The sequence below is a fragment of the Mercenaria mercenaria genome, chromosome 2, assembly GCF_021730395.1.
Source record: "Mercenaria mercenaria strain notata chromosome 2, MADL_Memer_1, whole genome shotgun sequence".
NCBI classification, from domain to species: domain Eukaryota; kingdom Metazoa; phylum Mollusca; class Bivalvia; order Venerida; family Veneridae; genus Mercenaria; species Mercenaria mercenaria.
In genome coordinates, this window is record NC_069362.1 from 50,733,703 (window position 1) to 50,761,567 (window position 27,865).

At 38.2% G+C, this 27,865-nt stretch overlaps 1 protein-coding gene across 1 annotated transcript; it reads left to right on the forward strand.

The window, feature by feature from the left end:
* Window positions 1-392: 392 nt before the first annotated feature.
* On the forward strand, window positions 393-27,865 carry LOC123563937 (uncharacterized). Its single transcript, XM_045357111.2, has 10 exons — window positions 393-602; window positions 10,234-10,441; window positions 11,217-11,332; window positions 17,025-17,230; window positions 18,534-18,702; window positions 18,899-19,070; window positions 24,020-24,117; window positions 24,614-24,758; window positions 26,690-26,938; window positions 27,571-27,865. The coding sequence occupies exons 1-10, from the start codon at window positions 510-512 to the stop codon at window positions 27,708-27,710; spliced, it is 1,596 nt and encodes a 531-aa protein (XP_045213046.1). The 5' UTR covers window positions 393-509; the 3' UTR covers window positions 27,711-27,865.

The following is a 27,865-nucleotide window of genomic DNA, read 5'->3' on the forward strand; positions in this document are numbered from 1 at the left end:
ATGTAACGATTCAATCCCCCTACTCCCAACCCCACCCCCATCACCATTTTTCATCATACTGTCCCCGCATATTTCTGTGGAGTATCACTTACAAACCCAATAGTTAAGAACATGTTGTCTCTTGGGTATTAAATACCCTGGGTGATAGCTAGTTTCCTGCAGAAATATTTGGAGATTATTTTAATTTATGAATATAATCAAATATTTAAGATTACCTGCAAATTAAGACCATTTTTAGCATTCCTCAATGTGGCTATAATCTACAGGTTTAACTGTAAATATAAATGTATGCGACAGCTTCTACTTACGCCTGAATGGATGAGTTACCCTTTTATATCAAATATATGCTTCCTTTAAATATTTTGCCCTTGAAAAAAGTTTATTATACCAGTAAAATATCATGTTACCTAAACTTAAATCAAGTAATGTAATTGATAAACAGTGCAGTGTTTGATTTAAAGAAAAGAATAGTACTACTGGTAGCTGAATTTCTTCTTATTTCTGACAAAATGGCCTTTAAATTAGAGGATATTCCAATAATAAATCTTGGACAATTTTTGCTTGGGTATATGAAGCAGCATGATGGCAGTAAAGTGGCAATAGTAAGATTTATTACAGATACTAGATAACTTTGTAAATGCATGCCTTAAGTCAATTTTTTTTGTAAATTGGTAGTCTTTATTCTAGAAATTAACATACTCTAAAACTTGAGAAAGTAGGGATCAAGCTCGCTGAAATACTTTGTTTCAACTGTTCTGTTGTGTTGATAAAATAGTTCTGTTGTTGTGTTGATGAAACAGTTCTGCTGTTGTGTGGATGAAATAGTTCTGTTGTGTTATTTCAACAGTCCTATTGTTGTGTTGAGTTCTGCTGTTGTGTAGATTCAGCAGTTACACCGTTGTGCCAGTTATTAGTTAGAATGTATGGTACATTTATAGCTTCCTGCAGTTCTTTAATTTGCAAGATAATAAGGTGCAATATTTTTTTTGTGTGTCTTAATTACAATGACATTATTTGATGATGAAAAGAAAGTTCCATTCCTGCAGTTGATAACAAAATAACTGTGATAGCTATTAATACACATATTGATTTACTATTTACTATAATTTGCCTTGTATTATTCAAAACAGGGCTTTATTTAATATGTTGAGTGTAAATTCTTTTGCAAATTATTTGTGCGTGTAATCTGTCCTATATCTTAAATCTAGAGTACAAGTCAATGTCCTATAAAAAGTAGGATATTCTGTATTTCGTTTCAGTTGAGACAAATATTTAATACCTCCCACTTCTCGTAAACATCATTTATAATGCAAAGAAGCTTTATTTCAAATCTTGTTATATTTTGTTCATGAATGTAAAGTTGTCAATTGTAAGCCCATTTGTGTGTGGGTTGGGGGGTGGGGGGCACTTGTCCTTGTCTGTCCATCTGTTCATCATCCAAATTTGTGGCATGCATATCTCAAAAAGTATTTGACCCAGAGTTACCAAACCTCACAGGATTGTAAACAGCATGGGAAGTTGTGCACCTGGTGTTTAAATGGGGATCTCACACAGCAAGACCAGAGTTAAGGCCCTTGAATTAGTTAAAAATATGCATAAAAATGGCCTAAGTTTGTGTCTTAAGTCTTTCAAAAACTATTTGAACCAGGATTATAAAAAATTACATGAATATTATTCAGCATGTGAAGTTGTGCACCTTAAGTTTTGTTACAGATATCATTCAGCCAGACCAGAGTTATGGCCCTTGACTTAGTCAAAAACCAAAAGATTGTGTCCCATGTATCTCAAAATGCACTTGACCTAGAGTCATAAACATATATTGATTGTTATTGTCGAGCCCACTTGCAGTGAGCTCGATATAGTCACCACTTTCGGTGTATGTGCGTCCGTCCGTCCATGCTTGCGTGAGTCCGTCTGATTTTGTCTGGACCATAACTTTGACATGCATGGACCAATCTTGTTTATATTTGGCATGAATGTTAACCTCAATGAGAAGGCATGTCATGCACAAACCCCATGTTCCTATCTCATCTCAAAGGTCAAGGTCACTGTTAGAGGTCAAAGGTCAAATTGAAGTTTGTCTGGAGCATTTCTTCTTCATGCATGGTGGGATTTTAATGTAACTTGACATGAATGTTCACCACTATGAGATGGAGTGTCGTGCGCAAGAACCAGGTCCCTAGGTCCAAGGTCAGGGTCACACTTGACAGATGGCGAGCTCGACATTCTGCCCGTGGGCATACTTGTATATATACCTGGTGTTCTTTTTGGATTTCACTGAGCTAAAAAAAACACGAAGTGCTTATAAGTTTGTGTTGAAGATCAATATCTTGAAAAATATTTTATTATAGTCATGAAACCATGTACAGCAACAGGAGTAGGAGGCACCTGTAGTTCAAGTTTGTGCTATGATGATTATTTGATATTTAAGCCCAACTGTGACACAATATAAGTTTGTTTAAAGTTTCAAAGTGTACTTCTGTATAGTTCTCTTTTATATGTCACTGTAATTGGGTTTCTTGTTGGTTTTACGTTGTGCTCCTGAGATTTTATTTAGGATTTACCCATCCCCATTGCCTCCCTGTCCTACACCCCTCCCCATTGCCTCCCTGTCCTACCCCCTCCCCAACACCCCTCCCCATTGCCTCCCTGTCCTACACCCCTCCCCATTGCCTCCCTGTCCTACACCCCTCCCCATAGCCTCCCTGTCCTACACCCCTCCCCAACTCCCATCCCCATTGTCTCCCTGTCCTACACCCCTCCCCAACACCCCTCCCCATTGCCTCCCTGTCCTACACCCCTCCCCAACACCCATCCCCATTGCCTCCCTGTCCTACACCCCTCCCCATTGCCTCCCTGTCCTACACCCCTCCCCATAGTCTCCCTGTCCTACACCCCTCCCCAACTCCCATCCCCATTGCCTCCCTGTCCTACACCCCTCCCCAACTCCTATTCCCATTGCCTCCCTGTCCTACACCCCTCCCCAACTCCCATCCCCATTGCCTCCCTGTCCTACACCCCTCCCCAACTCCTATCCCCATTGCCTCTCTGTCTTATACCCCTCCCCAACTCGCCTCACCTCCCACTCTGCAAAAAAAAAATGAAAGAAATAGGAGTGCATATCTTTGTGTAACATGTATTGGGCAGTCTTTGTTGTAAGATTATATACAGTTTTTCTCTAGCCTCTTTACAATCTAGATTTTGGTTAACCAATGATTCAAGAAATATTAAATGAATGTAATAAATCAACTAGAATTATGGTATATCAATTTGTCTGTGGCCTACAGTATTTAACTTCAAAAAACACTTATACATGTACTATAAATTTGCATGGGTTTCTGAACCCTAAATGATTTGAGACAAATAATTTCTACAATAGTTAGAAGGATATAAATTACTATGAATTAAATGGCATATAATAAAATAATAAAAGGTCTATGGCATAGGTCTCTATCCTATATTATCTATATATCTATATTATCTATATAGATTACTTCGCATTTTTGTTTCGCTGATCTTTTATCCTATATTCCCCATAATTTATTCAATAAGTGTCTAGAACCTATGTCTGTAGACCTTGGTCTCTGTACCCGCCCGCTTAGCTCAGTAGGTAGAGCGTTGGTCTACGGATCGCGGGGTCGTGAGTTCGATCCTCGGGCGGGGCGTATGTTCTCCGTGACTATTTGATAAACGACATTGTGTCTGAAATCATTAGTCCTCCACCTCTGATTCATGTGGGGAAGTTTGCAGTTACTTGCGGAGAACAGGTTTGTACTGGTACAGAATCCGGGAACACTGGTTAGGTTAACTGTCCGCCGTTACGTGACTGAAATACTGTTGAAAAACGGCGTTAAACCCAAAACAAACAAACAAACAAACTGTCCTGTAGACTGTATGTTAATCTATGACACAGTTTTCTATACACTGTAGAGTCAGGAAAGAATAGTTATTTGTCCAAAATCCCAGATATTAATTCAGCCTATGTTCTATATGATCTATACTCCAAGAGCTTCAAACAATTTCTGACAACAGCTTTTTTGCCTATTTAAACCAACTTACAGTGGCGCCATCTACTGTGCTTGCATTTGACTGGCTAATATTCTGGTTTCCGGTCACAGGGTCAGCGCCATGTATATCGTATAAGCCATGTAGACCGTATTAATTTACAGGAACCTATCAATAAAAATGTATGAAACTAAACAGTAACCAATAAATATTATTATGATGGGTAAGAAATGCTATTTTTATGCCCCCAGCATCTACTGATGCGGGAGGCATATAGTGATTATCCTGTCTGTCCGTCCGTCCGTACGAGGTTAACCAAATGGGACCGTTTCATCTAGCATCAATACCCCTAACTAGAATGACTTCATACTAATGCAGATGTAACCTGTGACCATTCCTCATCTTCAGACATCACCTGACCTCCGTTTGACCTTGACCTCATTTTGGACTTAGGTCGCTTTATATCCTTTCCGCAGCCTTAACGTACTAAAACGTATTAGCGTCTGATGGCCCTTTCACGCTTCCGTAGAAACAACATTTATTACACGAAACTTATTTTGAAAATATTTCTGAAATGTCTAGGTCTGCTGCTCTCAAATACGGTTATATCTTACATCTGAGGCATTTGCGATTTGATGAAGTTCCAAAATTATCAATGTACACTTGGTCCGTTACGGACCCCTGTGGGATTTCTGTTTATCCAGAGCTCAAATATTTTTATGCCCCCGAAGGGAGGCATATTAGTTTTCAACTGTCCGTCCGTTAGTTCGTTCGTTCGTTCGTTCGTTAGTCACAACGTTAACTTTTTGCATGAAGGCACTGTACTCGCGAACCACTGCACCCATGACCTTCAAACTTCACATGCTGATAGTACTTATTAAGTACACCATTCCTACTGACTTTGGGGTCACCAGGTCAAAGGTCAAGGTCACAGGGGCCGACGTTAACTTTTTGCATGAAGGCACTTTACTCGCGAATCACTGCACCCAGGACCTTCAAACTTCACATGCTAATAGCACTTACTGAGTACACCATCTCTACTGACTTTGGGGTTACCAGGTCAAAGGTCAAGGTCACAGGGGCCAACGTTAACTTTTTGCATGAAGACACTTTACTCGCGAACCACTGCACCCAGAACCTTCAAACTTCACATACTTATAGTACTTATTGATTACACCATCTCTACTGATGTTGGGGTCATCAGGTCAAAGATCAAGGTCACAGGGGCCAACGTTAACTTTTTGCATGAAGGCACTTTACTCACGAACCACTTCACCCAGGACCTTCAAACTTCATAAGCTGATAGTACTTATTGAGTACACCACCCCAACTGACTTTGGGGTCACCAGGTCAAAGGTTAAGGTCACAGGAGCCAACGTTAACTTTTTGCATGAAGGCACTTTACTTGCGAACCACTGCACCCAGGACCTTCAAACTTCACATGCTGATAGTACTTATTGAGTACACCACCCCAACTGACTTTGGGGTCACCAGGTCAAAGGTCAAGGTCACAGGGGCCAATGTTAACTTTTTGCATGAAGGCACTTTACTCGTGAACCACTGCACCCAGGACCTTCAAACTTTACATGCTGATAGTACTTTATGAGTACACCAACCCTACTGACTTTGGGGTCACTAGGTCAAAGGTCAAGGTCACAGGGGCCAACGTTACCTTTTTGCATGAAGGCACTTTACTCGCGAACCACTTCACCCAGGACCTTCAAACTTCACATGCTGATAGTACTTTATGAGTACACCAACCTTACTGACTTTGGGGACACCAGGTCAAAGGTCAAGGTGCTGTGGGGGCATTTGTCACCATTAGTGACAGCTCTTGTTTCATAGATTAAAAGCTGACATGCTGTACTAAAGCCCAGGTAATTTCAATTCGTAATAAAGTGCTGAAAATTGGCTCCCAAATAGCAAAAAAAAAAAAAAAAAAGAAGCGCATACATTTAGACGTTGTGACCCCTGCGCGTAACCCCTGACTATCTACGAATCAAAATGCGGCTTTCGTTTTCAAGTTTAGCATTTCTACTTTCATTTTATTTACTTCCGGAAATAGCTGAAGGTCGAGTGACGTCATTTTCTGTGTTGTCAAAAACATACATATGCCTGGCGAGATTGCATAAATATGTGCTGACCGTCCTAAGGATATGGGCCATCTCTTGGTTAACCAAATGGGACCGTTTCGTCTAGCATCAATACCCCTTACAAGAATGAATTGATACTATTACAGATGTAAACTGTGACCATTCCTCATCTTCAAATATCACCTGACCTCAGTTTGACCTTGTTTTGACCTCGTTTTGGACTTAGGTGCAAAATCTATCGACAAGGATGCCACTGGGGGCATCAAGCGTTTATTGAACGCAGCTCCTTGTTTAGTTTACATTGACCATATATGTGTGATAAATATCTAAAATACATACTTAGTATATACATTAGTATATTGGTTTTCATTGTCTTGTTCTTCTTTCCAAATTTTTTAGCAGGTAAGTACAGCCATCTTGTGCTAGCGACCACCCGTGAATAGTGACCACCTGTCGACAACGACCGGTCTCTGGTCCCCCCCTGTAGAAAAATGCTCATAAAAAGGCCGTGAATAGCGACCATCTGGCGACCGTGACCAGCCACCGGCCTAATTCATTCCCAAGGGTCACATTTGCCCCCCAATAACGACCAAGCTGGACCGTTTCGGCATGAAAATATTTGAAATCCGCTGAATTTTCACAACTTTCTCATTATAGAAAACAATAATTACTGCTTGATTGAAAATTTGCAAGTTTGCACCGGCCGAATTAATACATAAAACATAAAGAAAGCAAGAAGCTGTAAAAATAATTTTTATCAGCATGATAATGGCTAACTGAGAAGTGACCCCCCCCCCCCCCCCCCCCCCGAATAACGACCACCTGTGAACAAAGACCACTTTTGCTTGTTCCGAAGAGTGGTCTTTGTTCACAGGTTTGACTGTATATCTAAGGGAAGTAACTTTTGTAAGTTTCTTAAGTCTTACATTGACAATAAGTAATATATGACCTATTTGAGCCTTTTGCTGTTTTTTTTATACCCCCACCAAACATGTTTGGAGGGGGGTATATAGGAGTCAGTTTTGTCGTGTCCCGTCCCGTCGCATCCCGAAATCTATTATTTCAGTTATTACTAAATGGATTTGATTCAAACTTAAAATAGATGTTCCACCTTATCACCCACATCATATGACACAAGGTGCATAACTCTGACACCAAGTTTTCATGAATTATGTCCCCTTTTACTTAGAGTTTAAGGTTAATTTTGTTGTATTTTCATTATATCTCAGTTATTACTAAATGGATTTCATTCAAACTTAAAATAGTGTTCCACCTCATCACCCACATCATGTGACATAAGGTGCGTAACTCTGACATCAATTTTTCTTGAATTATGTCCCCTTTTTACTTTAAATTTAAGGTTGATTTTGATGTATTTTCACTATATCTCAGTTATTACAAAATGGATTTGATTCAGACTTAAAATAAATGTTCCACCTCATCACCCACATCATGTGACACAAGGTGCATAACTCTGACACCAATTTTTCATGAATTATGCCCCTTTTTACTTAGAATTTAAGGTTAATTTTGATGTATATTCACTGTATCTCAGTTACTACTAAATGGATTAGAATTAAACTTAAAATAGGTGTTCCACCTCATCACCCACATCATGTGACACAAGGTGCACAACTCTGACACCAATTTTTCTTGAATTATGTCCCCTTTTACTTAGAATTTAAGGTTGATTTTGATGTATTTTCACTATATCTCATTCTGATTGGCTTAGAGCCAAAGGGAAGTAACTTCTTTTTAACTTTTATACTGAGTTTCTTCCCCTTGAATTCCAGGAATTAGTCTATTTTTAGAAATCCTATTTTTAGATTTTCAATATTTTTGGTATTTTTCTAACTTTTTAGCTCACCTGTCACGAAGTGACAAGGTGAGCTTTTGTGATCGCGCAGTGTCCGTCGTCCTGCGTCCGTGCGTCCGTCCGTGCGTAAACTTTTCCTTGTGGCATCTCTAGAGGTCACATTTTTCATGGGATCTTTATGAAAATGGGTCAGAATGTTCATCTTGGTAAATTCTAGGTCAAATTCGAAACTGGGTCACGTGCCATCAAAAACTAGTTCAGTAGGTCTAAAAATAGAAAAACCTTGTGACCTCTCTAGAGGCCATAATTTTCAATGGATCTTCATGAAAATTGGTCAGAATGTTCACCTTGATGATATCTAGGTCAAGTTCGAAACTGGGTCACGTGCCTTCAAAAACTAGGTCAGTAGGTCTAAAAATAGAAAAACCTTGTGACCTCTCTAAAGGCCATATATTTCATAAGATCTTCATGAAGTTGGTCAGAACGTTCACCTTGAAGATATATAGGTCAAGTTCGAAACTGGGTCACGTGCCATCAAAAACTAGGTCAGTAGGTCAAATAATAGAAAAACCTTGTGACCTCTCTAAAGGCCATATTTTTCATGGGATCTGTATGAAAGTTGGTCTGAATGTTCATCTTGATGATATCTAGGTCAAGTTCGAAACTGGGTCACGTGCGGTCAAAAACTAGGTCAGTAGGTCTAAAAATAGAAAAACCTTGTGACCTCTCTAGAGGCCATATATTTCATGAAATCTTCATGAAAATTGGTCAGAGTGTTCACCTTGATGATATCTAGGTCTTGTTCGAAACTGGGTCACATGCTGTCAAAAACTAGGTCAGTAGGTCAAATAATAGGAAAACCTTGTGACCTCTCTAGAGGCCATATTTTCCATGGGATCTGTATGAAAGTTGGTCTGAATGTTCATCTTGATGATATCTAGGTTCAAGTTTGAAACTCGGTCACGTGCCATCAAAAACTAGGTCAGTAGGTCAAATAATAGAATAACCTTGTGACCTCTCTAAAGGCCATATTTTTCAATGGATCTTCATGAAAGTTGGTCTGAATGTTCATCTTGATGATATCTAGGTCATGTTCGAAACAGGGTCATGTGCGGTCAAAAACTAGGTCAGTAGGTCTAAAAATAGAAAAACCTTGTGACCTCTCTAGAGGCCATACTTGTGAATGGATCTCCATAAAAATTGGTCAGAATGTTCATCTTGATGATATCTAGGTCATGTTCGAAAGTGGGTCTCGTGCCATCAAAAAGTAGGTCAGTAGGTCAAATAATGAAAAAACGTTGTGACCTCTCTAGAGGCCATATTTTTCATGGGATCTGTATGAAAGTTGGTCTGAATGTTTACCTTGATGATATTTAGGTCAGGTTTGAAACTGGGTCAACTGCGATCAAAAACTAGGTCACTAGGTCTTGAAATAGATAAACCTTGTGACCTCTCTAGAGGCCATACCCTTGAATGGATCTTCATGAAAATTGGTCAGAATGTTCACCTTGATGATATCTAGGTCAAGTTTGAAACTGGGTCACGTGCCTTAAAAAACTAGGTCAATAGGTCAAATAATAGAAAAACCTTGTGACCTCTCTAGAGACCATATTTTTCAATGGATCTTCATGAAAATTGGTCAGAATTTTTATCTTGATAATATCTAGGTCAAGTTCAAAACTGGGTCACATGAGCTCAAAAACTAGGCCACTATGTCAAATAATAGAAAAAACGACGTCATACTCAAAACTGGATCATGTGGGAAGAGGTGAGCGATTTAGGACCATCATGGTCCTCTTGTTTATTATCAGTCCTGTGTAATAAGTAAATACATTTTTCTGTGGTAACATGGGTCAGTAAGACACTTTTTGTATTCACTTTTTTAGTGTATCTCTAATATTAGAGATTTTTTATATTTACCTCATCCCTCATCCAGGGCACATAATTATACTAGTATTACTTATATGTGGAAACCCAGGATGAAGTACTCCAAAGACGAGTAAACTACTTTTTAAGTGTTAAGCTTTTTAGACATTTTTATATTATTCTAAGTATTTTTAAGATTACTTATGATTGCCATTCTTCTGTGACAAGACCGTATGGTGGGGGTATGAGTCACTTCTGTGACAGTTCTAGTTTTTTTTGTTGTTGGGCCAAAATCGTCACAGTCCAGTGCATTTTCTTGGACGATTTATCTAAATGAAATCACTTTAGAATGATTACAACAAAAGGAAGTTATACCTTCATAATGTCTGACATTAAGTTTTATTCATTCATGCTGTTGTTATTACTAGTTCAATTTAATATAATTCTGTTTAGGTTGATGGTGCAACTGAGGAAAGTTTTACATATGCCGATATAATAGACAGGACAGAAAAAACAGCAGCTGGACTTCAGAAATTTGGAGTTAAGAAAGATGATGTCATAGCTGTTGTGTCACCAAATTGTCCGGACTACTTGATTTCTTTCTATGCCTCTGCTCTGATATCTGCTACTTTTCAACCTGTGAACCCTCTGTTCACTACAGGTATACAAAACTTATCTTGTTAAATACTGATATTTTTAGCTCACCTGTCACGAAGTGACAAGTTGAGCTATTGTGACCGCTTGATGTCCGTCATACGTCGTCCGTCAACAATAATTATTTATAAAAAATCTTCTTGAAAACCAGTGGGTGAAAATTACACCAAACTTCACAGGAATGATCCTTTGGTGGTCCCCTTTCAAAATTGTTCAAAGAATTGAATTCCATGCAGAACTCTGTTGCCATGGCAACCGAAAGGAAAAACTTTAAAAATCTTCTTGTCCAAAACCACAGGGCCTAGGGCTTTGATATCTGGTGTGTAGCATCATCTAGTGGTCCTCTACCAAAATTGTTCAAATTATCTGCCTAGGGTCAAAATATGGCCCCGCCCCGGGGGTCACATGGTTTATATAGACTTATATATATAGGAAAACTTTGAAAATCTTTCAGGATCCATGCTGTTCGTTTTCAAAGCCTATTGCAATTAGAGAAACCATAAGTGAACAGCATGGATCCTGAACAGACTGCGTGGAGGCGCAGGCTGGTCTGGATCCATGCTGGTTGCAAATGCACTATGTTGGTTTTCTCATGGCGCAGCTCAAATAAGTTAAAGATTAAAGTGAATTTTACATTGTTTCTCAGTAGGAGATGCCTTGGCAATCTGCATGGCAAGGAAAAAAATGCTGAGAAATGTAGGCAGTAACCTAAGTATTTACAGTATAAGATTTATTTTGTTTGTTTTTCAGACAAATACAGTTTCAATGTTTTTATTTTCTAGATGATTTGAAGAAAGTGTTTGAACAGTGTAACACGAAGTATGTGATCACTATACCAGAACTACTTCCAAAAGTGTCAGCTGCCATTGAAAATCTCAGTACCGCTGATGCTCTAAAGGTAATAATAAGGACTTAAAGTAAATTACTGTATATACTAAATTACTTTAATTTGACTTTTCTGACGCGGATCCTTCAAGATCACTAAATTATAAATTGGCCTTCTGCAAAGTTTTTCAAGTGGTTCTGCTTGACTGCGCTATACTGACAGTATAAAAAGCAAGTATTTTTATGAACTGCTTGATTCATGTTCACCAAAGTTGCATGGAAGTGTCTTTTCATGGACCTTTCTCAAGTTTATTATTATCCCCCGACGAAAGTCGGAGAGATATAGTTTTGGCATTGTCCGTCCGTCCGGAGTCATATGTAGGAAGTGGTTGGGAATATTTAAATAAAACTTCATATAAATCTTCACCACTATGGGGTTATGCGGCCCGTCAAGTTTCAGCCAGATTGCTCAAGTGACACCAGAGTTATGGCCCTTAGAAGTTTCTAGTGTTAACTATATAGGGCACTATAAATATGGCAATTTCTGCTTCATAACTTGTGATATATTTGACCTAGAACTATGGAACTTTAACTGAATTTAGATCACCATAATGTGGTTGAGCACACACAATTTCGTCTGGATCTCTTTACTAACCAGAGTTATTGCCTTTTAATTGTTTAAAAATCCACAAATTTGTACATAACAAACTTACCATTGGATTTCATAAAATTCTTTCATTCTTTACCATGAACATTTATTATAAACATGTGAAGTTGTGTACCCACACCTGGTCACCTTCTTGCCTTGGTCACACACCCTCCCCCTCCCAACCACCCCACTCCCAAAAAAAAAAAAAATTCATTCCTTATTTTAAATTTTTTTCAAACCTTCCATGAAGATTTCTCAACAACGCAAAGTTGTACTGTTCCCCCACCTCGCTACTCCACCCAGTCATACCCACCAACCCGATCATGCATTCCGCCCCCCCCCCCCCCCCCCCCCCCCCCCCCCACACACACACACACACACACACACACCAATGTTTTTTATGCCCCCGAAGAGAGGCATATTAGTTTTCAACTGTCCGGCCGTTCGTTAGTTCATTCGTTCGTCACAACGTTAACTTTTTGCATGAAGGCACTTTACTCAGGAAACCACTGCAACCAGGACCTTCAAACTTCACATGCTAATAGTACTTATTGAGTACACGACCCCTACTGACTTTGGGGTCACCAGGTTAAAGGTCACCAGGTCAGAGGTCAAGTTTTGTATCCTCATCCAGTCAACCCCCCCCCCCCCCCCCCCCCCCCAACCCCACACAAAAAAAAAAAATGACAAGGTGAGCTATTGTGACTGCTTGATGTCCGTCGTGCATCAGCAATTTCTAAAAAAATCTTCTTCTTGAAAACCACTGGGCAGAATTACACCAAACTTCACAGGAATGATTCTTGGGTGGCCCCCTTTCAAAATTGTTCAAAGAATTGAATTCCATGCAGAACTCTGGTTGCCATGGCAACCGAAAGGAAAAACTTTAAAAATATTCTTGTCAAAAACCACAGGGCCTAGGGCTTTGATATCTGGTGTGTAGCATCATCTAGTGGTCCTCTACCAAATTTGTTCAAATTGTCTCCCTAGGGTCAAATATGGCCCTGCCCCGGGGGTCACATGGTTTATATAGACTTATATAGTGAAAACTTTGAAAATCTTCTTGTACAAAACCACATGGCCTAGGGCTTTGATATTTGGTATGTAGCATCATCTAGTGGTCCTTTACCAAGATTGTTCAAATTATCCCTCTAGTGTCAAATATGGCCCCGCTCTGGCGGTCCCAAGTTTTACATAGACTTATATAGGAAAAAAAGTTCTAAAATCTTCTTGTCTGAAACCACAACACTTACACCTTTGATATTTGGTTTGTAGCATTGTCTTATGGTCCTCAACCAAAATTGTGCAAATTGTACCCCTTGGGTGAAAAGAGGCCCTGCCCTGGGGGTCCCAAGTTTTATATAGACTTATATAGGAAAAAGCTTTAAAAATCTTCTTGTCTGAAACCATACGACCTAGGCTTTTGATATTTGGTATGATGCATTGTCTAGTAGTCCTCTACCAAAAGTGTTTCAAATTATGTCCCTGGGATTAAAAGAGGCCCTGCCCTGGGGTCACTTAGTTATTATGTGAGTTAATAGGAAAAATACTTAAAAAATCATCTGATCCTATTTCCTAGACTGTTTAATTATAATTACCTGTTGACCCCATGTAATATGATGTCACTTGACTATGACCTTGACCTACTGACCTACTTTCTTGTTTTTTAAGATACAGCCTTGAAATTTTGATGTCAGACACAGTTTTTTGCACACAAATCATAAAACTGAATTTCATTGACCATGAATGTGGCCTACTGACTTTCTTAAATTTTTTATCATCAGTTTGACATTTGAAACATGTAGCTCATATTACTCAGGTGAGCGATCCAGGGTCATCATGACACTCTTTTTTAAAAAATGCTCAAACTATCAACATCCACACCCACCCTGCAGCAGCCATGTTCCAGATATCTTACTTGCTCTCTTAAGGACATCTGTTCTTTAAAGTTCAAATGTTCATGTTAAATAGAAACACTATATAATTCTAAATGCCAAGCTTATTACAGTAAACATAATTCCATTCAAAATAATTTCATTAGTCAGGATCAACATAACATACATTTATTATGTACACTTAAAACACTCCCTTTTTTTGTTAAATTGATTTTGACTAAACTAAGTGAAATTATTTGCTTCTTTATAGTAACAGCCTTAACTTTTTGCCGGATATATTTTTTTTGCCATTACTCACCTCAAATCCTTTCGGCAGGGATACCAATTCATCTAATTTGCTTGTTCATGTTAATTTTCAGGGGACATGGCCACTTTTCCCAATATAAACAATTGATGATCCGAGAGTAATGTCATGTGAGATGTTGTGATCACCATGTGCTCAAAGTACATTGTGCATTGTTTTTAGTTTTGAGTTTAGCATTGTTTTTCAACAGTATTGCAGTAAAGGAAATGACTTTGGACATAATATCTTTTATCAAATCATTAAGGAGAACATACGCCTCGCCCAGGGATCAAAATCATGATACTGTGATCTGTAGATCTGTGCTCTATTTAGCTATGTAGGTGGGCTCTATCGTGCATAGTTAAAATTTTAACTGTTATCACTAATCTAGAGGTCATAATTTTGACCCAATGTTAATTAAACTTTCATTGTCAGAATGTTTTGTCTCAATAAAATCATGTTGATGTTTAAACTGGGTCATCTGAAGCTAAAAACCAGGTCACTGTGTCAAATCATTGAAAAACTTTAACACTCTTCGGGCTGTATTTTCTCTTTTATTAATTTGAAGCATGGCCAGAATGTTGTGTCTTTATAAAATCTAGGTCAACTTTGAAATTGGTTTATCTGAGGTCAAAACTAGGTAACAAGATGAAATCATAGAATAACCTTGTTCAATTGTAGAGGCCTAATTATGTCTCCCCCAGGAGACATATTGTTTTTGCCCTGTCCGTCCGTCCGTCCGTACATCACATTTCATTTCCGAGCAATAACTGGAGAACCATTTGACCTAGAACCTTCAAACTTCATAGGGTTGTAGGGCTGCTGGAGTAGACGACCCCTATTGTTTTTGGGGTCACTCCGTCAAAGGTCAAGGTCGCAGGGGCCTGAACATTGAAAACCATTTCCGATCAATAACTAGAAAACCACTTGACCCAGAATGTTGAAACTTCATAGGATGATTGATCATGAAGAGTAAATGACCCCATTTGATTTTGGGGTCACTCCATCAAAGGTCAAGGTCACAGGGGCCTGAACATTGAAAACCATTTCCGATCAATAACTAGAGAACCACTTGACCCAGAATGTTGAAACTTCATAGGATGATTGGTCATAAAGAGTAGATGACCCCTATTGATTTTGGGGTCACTCCATCAAAGGTCAAGGTCACAGGGGCCTGAACATGGAAAATCATTTCCGATTAATAACTAGAGAACCACTTGACCCAGAATGTTGAAACTTCATAAGATGATTGTACATGCAAAGTAGATTACCCCTATTGATTTTGGGGTCACTCCGTTAAAGGTCAAGGTCACAGGGGCCTGAACATTGAAAACCATTTCCGGTCAGTAACTTGAGAACCACTTGACCCAGAATGTTGAAACTTCATAGGATGATTGGTCATGCAGAGTAGATGACCCCTAACGATTTTAGGGTCACTGTGTTAAAGGTCAAGGCCACAGGGGCCTGAACATGGAAAACCATTTCCAGTCAATAACTTGAGAACCTCTCGACCCAGAATGTTGAAACTTCATAGGATGATTGTTCATGCAGAGTAAATGACCCCTATTGTTTTTGGGGTCACTCCGTTAAAGGTCAAGGTCACAGGGGCCTGAACATTGATAACCAGTTCCGATCAATAACTTGAGAACCACTTGACCCAGAATGTTGAAACTTCTTAGGATGATTGAACATGCAGAGTAGATGACCCCTATTGATTTTGGGGTCAGTCTATTAAAGGTCAAGGTCAAAGTGGCCTGTTCATGTAAAATCATTTTTTGGTTATAACTTGAGAACCACTTGACCTACAATGTTGAAACTTAATAGGATGATTGGACATGCAGAGTAGATGACCCCTATTTATTTTGAGGTCACTTGATCAAAGGTCAAGGTCACAGGAGCCTGAACAGTGACTTGAGAACCACTAGGCCAAGAGTGTTGAAATTTAGCGGGATGACTGGACATGCCAAGTAGATGATCCCTATTGCAGCCAACCATCAGTGTCTCTTTGACTTTCCCTCCTGACCCCTATTGACTTCTTGCCTATAGGACTTTGCATTGGGGGAGACATGCACTTTTTTACAAAAGCATTTTCTAGTTTTTTACTTGATTTGCATGGAAACCTGTCAGAATGTATGTCTTTATGAGGCTGGGTCCTCCAGGTCTGAAACCTAGGTCACTAGGTTATTAAGTCAGAGAAAAGACCTAGTTAATGCTCTAGAGGCCACATTTTCAAAGGAAAACTTTACTAATGATCTAGCTAATTTACATCAGACACGGTTTTAATGAAATCTAGGTAAAATTAGATACTATATTATCTGTAATAAAAACTGGGTTGTGTGGGCAATACAGGGCCTTCAAGGCCCTCTTGTTTAGGAAACAACCCCTCTTTTTGCATGTAGCAAAATGGCATTGGTGTTATAATTTGAATTTCTATGTGTTTAAGTGAAACAACCCTGGGAAATATTAGTTTCTTGTATAATCAGGATTGTGTAAGTATACATTTTTGTATAATTTTTATAATAAGATGAAATGAATGACTGCACTATGGACAAAGTTCAAATTACTTCTGGCATAGTGGAAATTTCAAAAAATTATGTGACAAACCGCTGGCCTGAGGTCTAAAATGCCTCAAACATTTCATTTTTAACCCTCTATCTAGATCGTTCAAATAACTGATCAAAATGCATTGCCCTACTTCTCCCTTTACAATGTATATATTTAGTGGTACTCTTTAGGAAAAACGTCAGAAACTGCTTGCCTTAAATTTCAAATCTATTCACAGATATGACCCTGTTTGGAATTCGTGGCCGTCATGGAATGAGGCTAGTTTTACTATATTATTTTATATTTAGTTATTTTCTATAAAGATTTCACCTGTTTTTTCTGTCAAACTTTGGTGTGAGATTTAGGATCATCATGATTCTTTTGTGATATTTTACAGGTGATTGTTTTTGGTGATGTAGAGGCTGCAGGGGGTCATGTGACATTCCAGTCCTTGATAGAATCTTCTGATGGACAGTATACAACCCCTTCTGGTGATCCAAAAAAAGATGTTGTGGCCTTTATGTCATCTTCAGGGACAACAGGGTTCCCAAAGGCTGTAATGGTTTCACACTATGCTACAGTAGCAAACACATTGATAATGAAGTAAGTTTTTGTTGGCATTCCCCTAGATTATACCTATTGAAATGTAAATGGATATTTTTTATTAAAATCATTGTTTGTTCTCTTGAGACAGGTATAATGCCATTTTTCAACAGAATATAAGTTATGTTAGTGCACAGTTAAGCTAGCAACTTGTTCACTCAGAAATAAACTTACACTGCGTTACAGAAATCAGAGATTTTTGATGATATGACATCAGATATATTATCCTCTACAAGAGGATGTGCAGAACTTATGAGTCAGCCATGTTGGGTCAAGGTCAAGGTCACAACTCAGGGTCAAAGGTTTGAGTCTTCCATTTTGTGTCCGCTCTGTATTTCCTAATCCCCTTGAAGGATTCATTTGAAACCTGGGTCAAGTGATCACCTCATCAAGACGATGTGCAGAATTCATGAGTCAGCCATGCAGGCTTAAGGTCAAGGTCACACCTTAGGGTCTAAGGTTTGAGCCTTCAATTTTGTGTCCACTCTGTATCTCCTAAAACCCTTCAAGGATTTCATCAAACTTGGCTCTCATGATCACTTCATCAAGAACTCATGAGTCAGCCATGTCAGCTCAAGGTCAAGGTCACAACTCAAGGTCAAAGGTTTGAGCTCTGTATCTTCTAAACCCCTTGAAGGATTTTCATGAAACTTTGGTCAAATAATCACCTCATCAAGACGATGTGCATATTTCACGAGTCAGCCATGTCAGTTCAAGGTCAAGGCCACAGTTCAGGGTTAAAGGTTTACCATTCCACCATCCATAACAGTGGCAGGGGATTTTGCTGTCTTTCAGACTGCCTTGTTTCATATTATTATGCCCCCGGCATCTACTGATGCTGGAGGCATATAGTGATTGTCCTGTCCGTCCATCCGTTTGTTCGTCCGTCCGTCCATACGAGGTTAACCAAATGGGACCGTTTCGTCTAGCATCAATACCCCTAACTAGAATGACTTGATACTAATGCAGATGTAACCTGTGACCATTCCTCATCTTCAGACATCACCTGACTTCAGTTTGACCTTGACCCCGTTTTGGACTTTGGTTGCTTTGTATCAACAAGGATGCCACTGGGGGCATCAAGCATTTATTGAACGCAGCTCCTTGTTTTAGTACTGTAACTCTAATTCAGGAGACGATCACCTGATTCAGTACTCCTTCCACTGTTCACCATGTAGGCACTCTGTGTGTTAGCATTGTATCGTTATATTTTATTGATTCCAGATGATCACCTGATCATGTTTCTTGTACTGTTCTACCTGTTTGAAAACTGTGTGATAGTACTGTATTGTTATATTTACAGTACTGAACCAGTGATTCCAAAAGATGATCACCTGGTTATGTTTCTTCCACTGTTCCACATGTATGGACTTTATGTGTGTGGATTGTACAGCCATTTTTTAGGGGCAACTCTTGTTATCATGAGGAAGTTTACACCTGATGATTATCTCAGATTGATAGAAAAATACAAGGTAAACTCATGAGAATAAGTACAGGTAAAAAAACTGTTACTAGATTAAATTCCTTCTAATTTCCTTTGTCATTGACATTGTACTTTAATGACTAATGCAGCAGATAATGCTTCTACATATCCTTATATTCTATGTTCTTTTGAGAGTTTCTTACTTGTTTAAGGTCTTTGACAGTATACACTTTAATATTTTTCAGCCAACCACCATACAGACTGTACCACCTATAATGGTAATGTTTGCTAAGTATCCAAAAGTGTCAGAGTATGATTTATCCTCGGTGAAGGGTGCAGTTTGCGGTGCTGCCCCACTTAGCAAGGAAATAGAAGATGTTGTAAAAACCAAGCTGAAACTACCCTGTATTAACCAAGGTAACTCTTGGTCTTAAAACAAGTAGTATAGTCTATAGTGGAGAAAGCTTGTAGCATTTCGAGTCTCCCTCATGTCCTTTTCCTGGAAAAATTTGGTTTAACATCACACCGACACAGTTATAGGTCATACAACGACTTTCCAGCTTTTCATGGTGGAGAAAGACCCCAAGTGAACCTCCGTCCATTATTTCACCATGGTGGGGCACCCGGGGAGACCCACAGACCTTTTGTATCCAGGATGGTGGCTTACTTATATTAAGAATTCAATGCGCCGTGTGGGGCTTGAACCCACATCGGTGAGGGGCAAGTGATTCAAAGTCAGCAACCTTAACCACTTGGAAAGAATTAGTTCCGTATCCATGGTTATAAAACTGACTTTGGAGACCAGTCTCAAGACTAGAGAATCTGACTGGCTGCTCCTGAGCTTAATAACGAAGTTGATCGATGACAAATCCGCTTTCATAGACTGTACTTCTAACTTAGTTTTATAATCTTTGACCCAGTACGGATTTTCAGCATGACATGTCAGGAGATGAAGTCCCATCACAATCGGTTGTCTCTAGACCACTGCTGACCTATTTTTAAGGAATTTGTGCTAAACATGTAACAATAGAAATATATGGTGCACCTGTCATGAATGCCTCCATCTGAATATTGTAATAGTATTAAAATTCCTTTTTTTAGCTCACCTTCTTCTTCATGCTCAAGGTGAGGTATTGTGACTTGTCATTGTCCGGCGTCCGGCAACATTTGCCTTGTGAACACTCTAGAGGTCACAGTTGTGACCCAATATTTATGAAACTTGGTCAGAATGTTTGTCTTGATGAACTCTAGGCCAGGGTTGAAACTGGGTCATGTGGTGTCAAAAACTAGGTCAGTAGGCAAGAACAAAGGAAAAGCTTGTGAACACTCTGGAGGCCATAGTTTTGACTCAATCTTTATGAAACTTGGTCAGAACGTTTGTCTTGATGATTTGTAGATCAAGATCAAATCTGGGTTATGTGGGATCAAAAACTAGGTCACACGGTCAAATCAAAGGAAAAGCTTGTGAACACTCTAGAGGCCACAATTTTAATTTGAAACTCATGAGAATTGGTCAGAATATCTTTCTTGATGATCTCTAAAGTCAAATTCGAATCTGGGTCATGTGGGTTCAAAAACTAGGTCACCTGGTCAAATCAAAGGAAAAGCTTGTGAACACTCTAGAGGCCACATTTGTGACCCAATCTTTATGAAACTTGGTCAGAATGTTTGTCTTGATGACCTCTAGGTCAAGTTTGAACTGGGTAATGTTGAGACTAGGTTGGTAGGCCAGATCAAAGGAAAAGCTTGTGAACACTCTAGAGGCCACAGTTTTGACTCATTCTTTATGAAAGGTCACCTGGTCAAATCAAAGGAAAAGCTTGTGAACACTCTAGAGGCCACATTTGTGATCCAATCTTTATGACAGTTGGTCAGAATGTTTGTCTTGATCATCTGTAGGTCAAGTTCGAATCTGTGTCATGTGGGGTCAAAAACTAGGTTGTCCGGTCCAATCAAAGGAAACGCTTGTGAACACTCTAGGGGCCACAGTTTTGACTTAATCATTTTTGAAAGTTGGTCAGAATGTTTGTTTTGATCATCTCTCAGTCAGATTTGAAACTGGGTCATGTGGGATCAAAAACTAGGTCACCGGGTCAAATAAAAGAAAAATCTTTTTAACACTCTAGAGACCACAGTTGTTACTCAATCTTTATGAAAGTTGACCAGAATGTTTGTCTTGATCATCTCTTGTTCAAGGTTGAAACTGGGTCATGTGGGGTTAAAAACTAGGTCAGTAGGTCAGATTAAAGGAAAATCTTGAAAATTGGTCAAAATATTTGTCTCCATGAAATCACTAGGTCAAATATGTTTACCCTGTTATGGTGTGTTACTCAGGTGAGCGACCTAGGGCCACTTGGCCCATTTGTTTAAGACTTCTGAGATGCAGCATAAAGAACTACTTTGTTTGGACGTTATGTTTTTGTATTGGAACTTTTGTTGTAATGCAGCCACATAATCTACCTGCCGGTATTATTATTATTATATACCTCATTTATATAGCACTCTTTTCATATAAAAATACGTTCAAAAGTGCTTTACATAAAAAACATTTATATAATGTTCAATAAAAAATGGGAATTGAACTATTATAAAAGAAATTAAAATTACATTACGGTAATAAGATACCAAGCATTTTAAATTGGAAGGTAGGCAGATCAAAACATGAAACAAAAATACAATATCATAAAACATTAACTGACTTATCAAAGACACAGGTCAGAGCAGAATAGAACAGAAGATATCTTTACATTTTGAACAGACAGATTAAACGGTATGATGTCTGCGAAATGCTCACAGCAATGCAAACCGTCCCGGATGATTGGGTCAATCCCTACCTAAACGTCCGAGACATCCATGATCATCCCACAGAAAAAAACAACCGCAACATTATTCTGTCACACTGGAGTTCTTAATTAAAGTAATTAATTGGCCGGCAAAGTACCTACATTATAAGTCCGGTAATCAGTGAGATGTTAGTTGCCAAAGAATTGTATGAAATAATGCGTCTTTAGCGCTTTTCTGAAACTTTGCACGGTCTTGCACTCTCTTATGCCAGATGGGAGGGCATTCCATAAACCTCGCAGCAGCTGTCTGAAAGCTCCTGTCACAAATCGTATTTGTTCGACATTTGGGCACCACTAGTTTTAATGCATTATTCTGCGATCTCAGATTTCTGATGGTGTATATATTTCTAGCATGTTCGCTACATAGGCTGGTGATTGATCTTTGAGTGCCTTATATGTAGTGTTATAATTTTGTATTCTACCCTACATTGCACAGGAAGCCAATGAAAGTTCACGCAGAACAGCGTTATATGGTCGTATCGGATGTTCTGGTTACGATTCTAGCTGCCGTGTTTTGGACATATTGCAGTTTGTTCATTGACCGTTTTGGAATTCCATATAGAAGAGAGTTGCAATAATCCAAACGTGATGTAACAAGAGAGTTGATTAGAGATTTGGTTGCGTTTGCGGTTTATATATTGTCTGATGTGACAAATTTGCCGCAACTGTGCATAGGAATTCCTACACACACTATTCACATGTTGCTCCATCCTCATGTTCGAATCCAGGAAAGCACCGAGGTTCCTGACACTGCCTGATTGTTTGATTTCAGAGCCGTCCACTTTCACAGATATGTTTGAAACAGATTGTGTCTTGTGTTCAGATGAAATATGATTAATTCTGTTTTTTCAGCATTGAGTTTCAACATGTTAGTATTCATCCATCTTACTATATCCTTTAAACAACTTTCAACGCGATGAATGGTCTCTTCAATAGACATTTTATTTATGGTTTGAAGGATTGATATAACTGCGAATCGTCCGCATAGAAATGATTGTTCAGTCCGGCTTTCTGCAATAGCTCCGACTGGTTTTGTGTACATTGTGTAGTTCTTTGGCCCCAGGACAGACCCTTGGGGGTACACTGTACTTCATAGCACTGGTTGTGATAGCTCGCCATCTATGCATACGGTCTTGGTAGCGGTCACTAAGGTATGACCTCATCCAGCGAGTGGCCTTGCCTGTAACACCAAAGTGACGTTCAAGGCGATGAATCAACGTCCCGTGGTCAATAGTGTCAAATGCTGCAGAGAGATCAAGCAACACAAGAATAGTCACATTGTTCTTATCCAACGATTGAAGAATGTCATTTTGAACTTTTATAGGGCGGTTTCGGTTGAGTGAATTTTTTATAAGCAGATTGATTACTTCATGAGTTCGTTGTTCCTCAGATGATTTTCAATTCGAACATCTACCACTTTTTCTAAGATTTTAGACAGAAACGGCAAGTTTGACACAGGTCTATAGTTTTTTAGGACATAAGAATCTAGGCTTGGCTTTTTTAGAAGAGGTCTTATTCGTGAATGTTTGAACGCTTTGGGCACATACGCAGCATCTAGAGATGCATTCATAATTGTTGTTATCACTGTGTTAGTTCGTCAAGACATTCTTTAATAACCATGTTGGGATAGGATCTAGTTCGCATGATTTGTTCGGCTGACTTTTTGATAATTGATTTCACTTCGTCTTCTGAGGCTTGAGTAAACTCTACATAACCACATATACCTGTGTATTCAGTTTCTATGTCATCTAAATCAGATACAGATTGTGTTTGCGATGCTATATCGTTTCTGATTGTTTCGATCTTTCCAATAAAGAAGTCACTGAAATCTTGTGCGAGATGTGGGAGATGATTGTGATGGTAAAATCACCTGATTTGTATCGCCAAGAAGATTTTTGGTAATCTTTGATAAACTCTTATGATCACTGCCACTGAGTCAATTTTGCCTGTATAGTATTCAACACGAGCTTGTTTTAACATTTTATTCACTTCAGCACACTGTGTTCGGTAAATTTGATGATCGATTGTGAGCTTACTTTCACGCCATTTCCGTTCTAATTTTCGTTTCTGATGTTTTGCTTTGTGGAGTTGCTCGGTATACCAAGGACATGAAGGTCTTAACACAATAGTCTTGGTAGTCAAAGGGGCGTGTTTGTCTACTATAGAAATTAACTGATATGAATATTCCTCCACAAATTCATCGATATCAGTATCAGATGGAGTGCATTGTGTGTTAAAGAAATCTATTCTTCGTATGTCTTCTCGAAATGAGTCAATGTCGATCGAACGTAATTTCCTGTACGACACAGTTTTTCGTACTGGGGGTGGTTTGGAAGCTTTAGCGTCAAATATCACAGCAAAATGATCACGTGACATCTTTCCATTTGAATCAGAGAGTCCAGGATCTATGACCTCGATATTTGAAACCGTGACATCATTATCTCTGGTATACATGTATATTACATTCATGAGTGTCCAAATAACTTTTATTCCTTGACTTTTGGTGTTTTTCTTGTCTTTCAGGATATGGAATGACAGAAATTGGTGTAACACATGTAAATGGGAAGGACACATTTAAATACAAATCAGTGGGAAAACTCCTTCCTTTGGTGGAGATTAAGGTGATATGCCTTATTGCAAGAAAAAGCTCTAACTTATTTTGGAGATTAGAACTTATAACCTCTGTTTTAGATGTCATATGGTCTTCTATATTGCACTAGACTTAGTTAAATGGTTAAAATCGACAACCAATATCAATGTTATGAGTTCAACAATGAAAATGTCTGACCAATATAGAGGTCATAAGTTCTGTTATAAAGTTAAGAAAGAGCTAGGCAACAAACATGTAGTGATATCATAAGATGAACATTCTGTATAGTCTGTTTTTTCACACTAAAAATTAGTTTGTTGGAATTTCAGTTCACAGCTATAAATATGCCAGTTTATGGTAAATAAAAAATGCTTCTTTTACATGTTGTTACAGTAAGTCATAGCTTTTGGCTGAACATTTTTAAGACAAATGAAAATCATTTTCAGAAATTCAATAGTTCAAAGATCAATTAGGAGCTGATAGATGTTAAATGCATGAAGCTAATTTAAATATATGTATATGTTCAGATAGTAGATGTAGACACAGGCAAGGCTTGTGGTGTAAACCAGGAAGGTGAAATTTGGATCAGAGGACCTCAGGTGTGCCTTGGCTATCTCAATGCACCAGAAGAAACTAAAAACTTCTTCACAGAAGATGGTTGGGCCAAAACTGGTATTCAGTTTTTATTTATATCTTTATAGACCATTTGTCAGTGTCATTCTTTAAATGGAATAAAACATGTTCTAGACCACTGTCAAATGTTTTGCATAATAACCAGCAAAAGTATTCTAGGAAAAAATGGATATTTTTTCTGGAATTATATTTCTGATAAGGTAAGCAAGAGTTCTTTGTGACAAATAAAAAGGTCATGCCACATATAAGACATCATCCACTTCTGATTCATGTGAGAGCATGACATATGTTTCTGGAAACCCAGTTTATACTGGTACAAAACCCAAGAACAATTAGTAGCTTAATCAGTGGCTTAACTGACTACAATATGTAAATGAAATACAATAGGTACTATACAGAAAAACTTAAACAATGATTTGAACCATAGAAACATATGGAATGTTGGTCACGACATGCTAGTTGTTAGTTGCTAGTTGCCAGTTGTCACTTGCTAGTTGCTACTTGCCAGTCCAATAAGAAAAATGTGCTTCTAAAATTTTATTTTGGATAAATAACTGCAAATAAAAACTTGTTTTGATAGAAAATGACAATATCTGAATGTTTGTGACAAAAAACACAACATCTGTTTGTTCGTCTGTACCTAATTTAGGATAAAAGCTGTATTTCCATATTTGTCAGTGTTTTTCTTTAACTTCAAATAATTGTAGAATGTTCCAAACACAAGATATTTTAATGAAAGAACTTTTATAAATTAAATCTAAACATTTTCTAAACAGATATGTAATTTGTATATTTTTACCAACGACGGTTTCATCAGAGGACTGTCTCAAAATATATCATTTTTCATGAAAATATGCATACTACTTCATCTATAAAATAGAGGGTCCGGCCTTGTCAGAGGAGTCATACCTTCATAACCTGATGTTTGATTTTAATAAATGATACCTTGTTGCAAAGAGCAAGCCAGTACCTAGAGAAAACAGGCCAAGTCGGGTTCGAACCCATTCCGCTAGGGGGCAAGGTCAAAGTCTGATAATATTTTCAAAATGTGAACTTTTCAGAGCTGTCAAGGCAGTCAAACTCAAGAACTATCTTCACTGAGTCCAACGACACCTTTGGAGCAATTCTCACAGCTCCCCAGGTCGGACCAGCTAAGTTTTTGCCAGCACCCTACTGCATATAACAAGTTTGGGCATTTTCTGATACCTGTCCTGAGCTCACAAAAATGGTATATTTTGAGCTGGTCCCCCGACGAAACCGTCGGAGGTAAAAGTATACAAGTTACATATCTGTTTAGACAATGTTCAGTGGTTTTCCCTGGAGTTTTAGCCCTTAATTTGTGACATTTTACAATTTCTGCATGGTAAGTGGTGGAAGACATAGGTTTTTTGTGAAAAACAATCTCTAGTTATATCACAGCCTCTGCGCAGGAATATTGTCAAACAATCACCCCTGCCTTCAAGCAAATCACGTGACGATGGTATAACCATGTGATCCTAAAATGGCAACATGCTTGGCAACGCCTGGTAAATCAAATGCTTGCCATAATTTGCAGGCAAATTGACGTTATTTATGTCACAACCTTTAAGAACACAATGAAGGTATTTAATGTACTGGTATCTATATTTTGCAGTATGCCATTCGTCAAATTCTCTTACTGTATTCAAAATACCGTCAAGTATTTTCACTGTTTACATTTTTAGCAGGTGCACGTCACAACACCAGAAAAAAAAAGTAATTTTAGTGTTACTGCATTTTTTTTTAGTTTTTTGCCCATTTTACAAGCAAAATTTATAATATTTAACTACTGAGATAAAAACTATGTACAGCAAAATTAAGATAATGAAAAATATAACTCAGCCCAATTTATACGTGGTGGCAGTGTCGACTGTACTGATAAGGGGAAGTAACACTGTGTTGGATTTTGGTTATATCAGTGTTTATATGAGTTATTTTATCATGAACTTCAGGTGATATTGGCTGTGAGGATGAAGATGGTTATTTGTTCATTGTCGACAGACTAAAGGAACTGATCAAATATAAAGGTTTTCAAGTAGCACCAGCATCACTAGAAGATGTTTTGCTGCGTCATGACGCTGTTGCTGATACTGGTGTTGTCGGTTTACCTGACGAAGATGCTGGAGAGCTGCCAAGGGCTTATGTTGTGAAGAAAGCAGGAAAAGAAGTTACTGAAGAGGAACTTGTTGAATTTGTCAATGGTATATTTATTTTATAGCCCTCCTCACAAGAGGTTCGAGTCCAGATCCGACCTAGTTGAAATCTTGAGCTTAGTTGATTAAGCTAACTGAATAGACTCATAAAACTGATCAAATAAGCATAACATAAAATATAGAATCTGATATCTGATGTTAAAATGAGTGATTACAGAATTGGTAAGGAGGTTAGCTTAACAGGTCTGGTTGATGGTTTGAACCTTTCAGAGGCCGCCACTGCCTTTTCTCAACTATTTTTCACAGGATATTGTATTGTGAATGATTAAAATAAGTTTCAATATATCTCAGTCAAACTTACTTATACCAGTACAGTCTCAACTTATTCATCTGGTACAGTTGACTACTGTTAGGTTGTGAACAGCATTCTATAGAATATATCTGGACAAGTACCCATTAAAAAAACATACTGGACAAGCTAAATGGCTTTCATTGCTTAGTTATTATTAAGAGATTTGAACAATGTCATTGCATCATTCATTATAGAATAATATTTTATTATATTATATTGCATCCAATATGGAAGTATATTGGACAGTCACTTGGTACACATTTGAATAGCTGGTTAAAAGAGAAAAATAAGTACAAAATAAACACCTGACTTTTCTTTTCCTCTGTAGGTCTAGTTGCCCCACACATGAAACTCAGAGGAGGTGTAGAGTTTGTCACAGAAATACCAAGAACACTCTCTGGAAAAATATTACGTAAAACATTGAGAGAGAAAGCAAAAGCATATAGAGGACAGAAGCCAGCTTCATAAATCCAGAAATCGGTATATAAAAAGGAAAATATATTTGGAATTACAAAAAAATGTATAGTATGGAAAAATAATACTTGATACCTTTATATGTATGACTAGTATTTTAGGAATTATGTTTTATACAAATGAGATTACAGTAAATGAGTTGAATGGTA

Excerpts from the sequence above, each read along its gene's own strand:
- LOC123563937 (XM_045357111.2), top strand. The coding sequence starts at position 510 with ATGGCCTTTAAATTAGAGGATATTCCAATAATAAATCTTGGACAATTT. Across the intron at positions 18,703-18,898 it reads GATTGATAGAAAAATACAAG|CCAACCACCATACAGACTGT; the intron begins GTAAACTCATGA and ends AATATTTTTCAG. Across the intron at positions 26,939-27,570 it reads ACTTGTTGAATTTGTCAATG|GTCTAGTTGCCCCACACATG; the intron begins GTATATTTATTT and ends TTTCCTCTGTAG.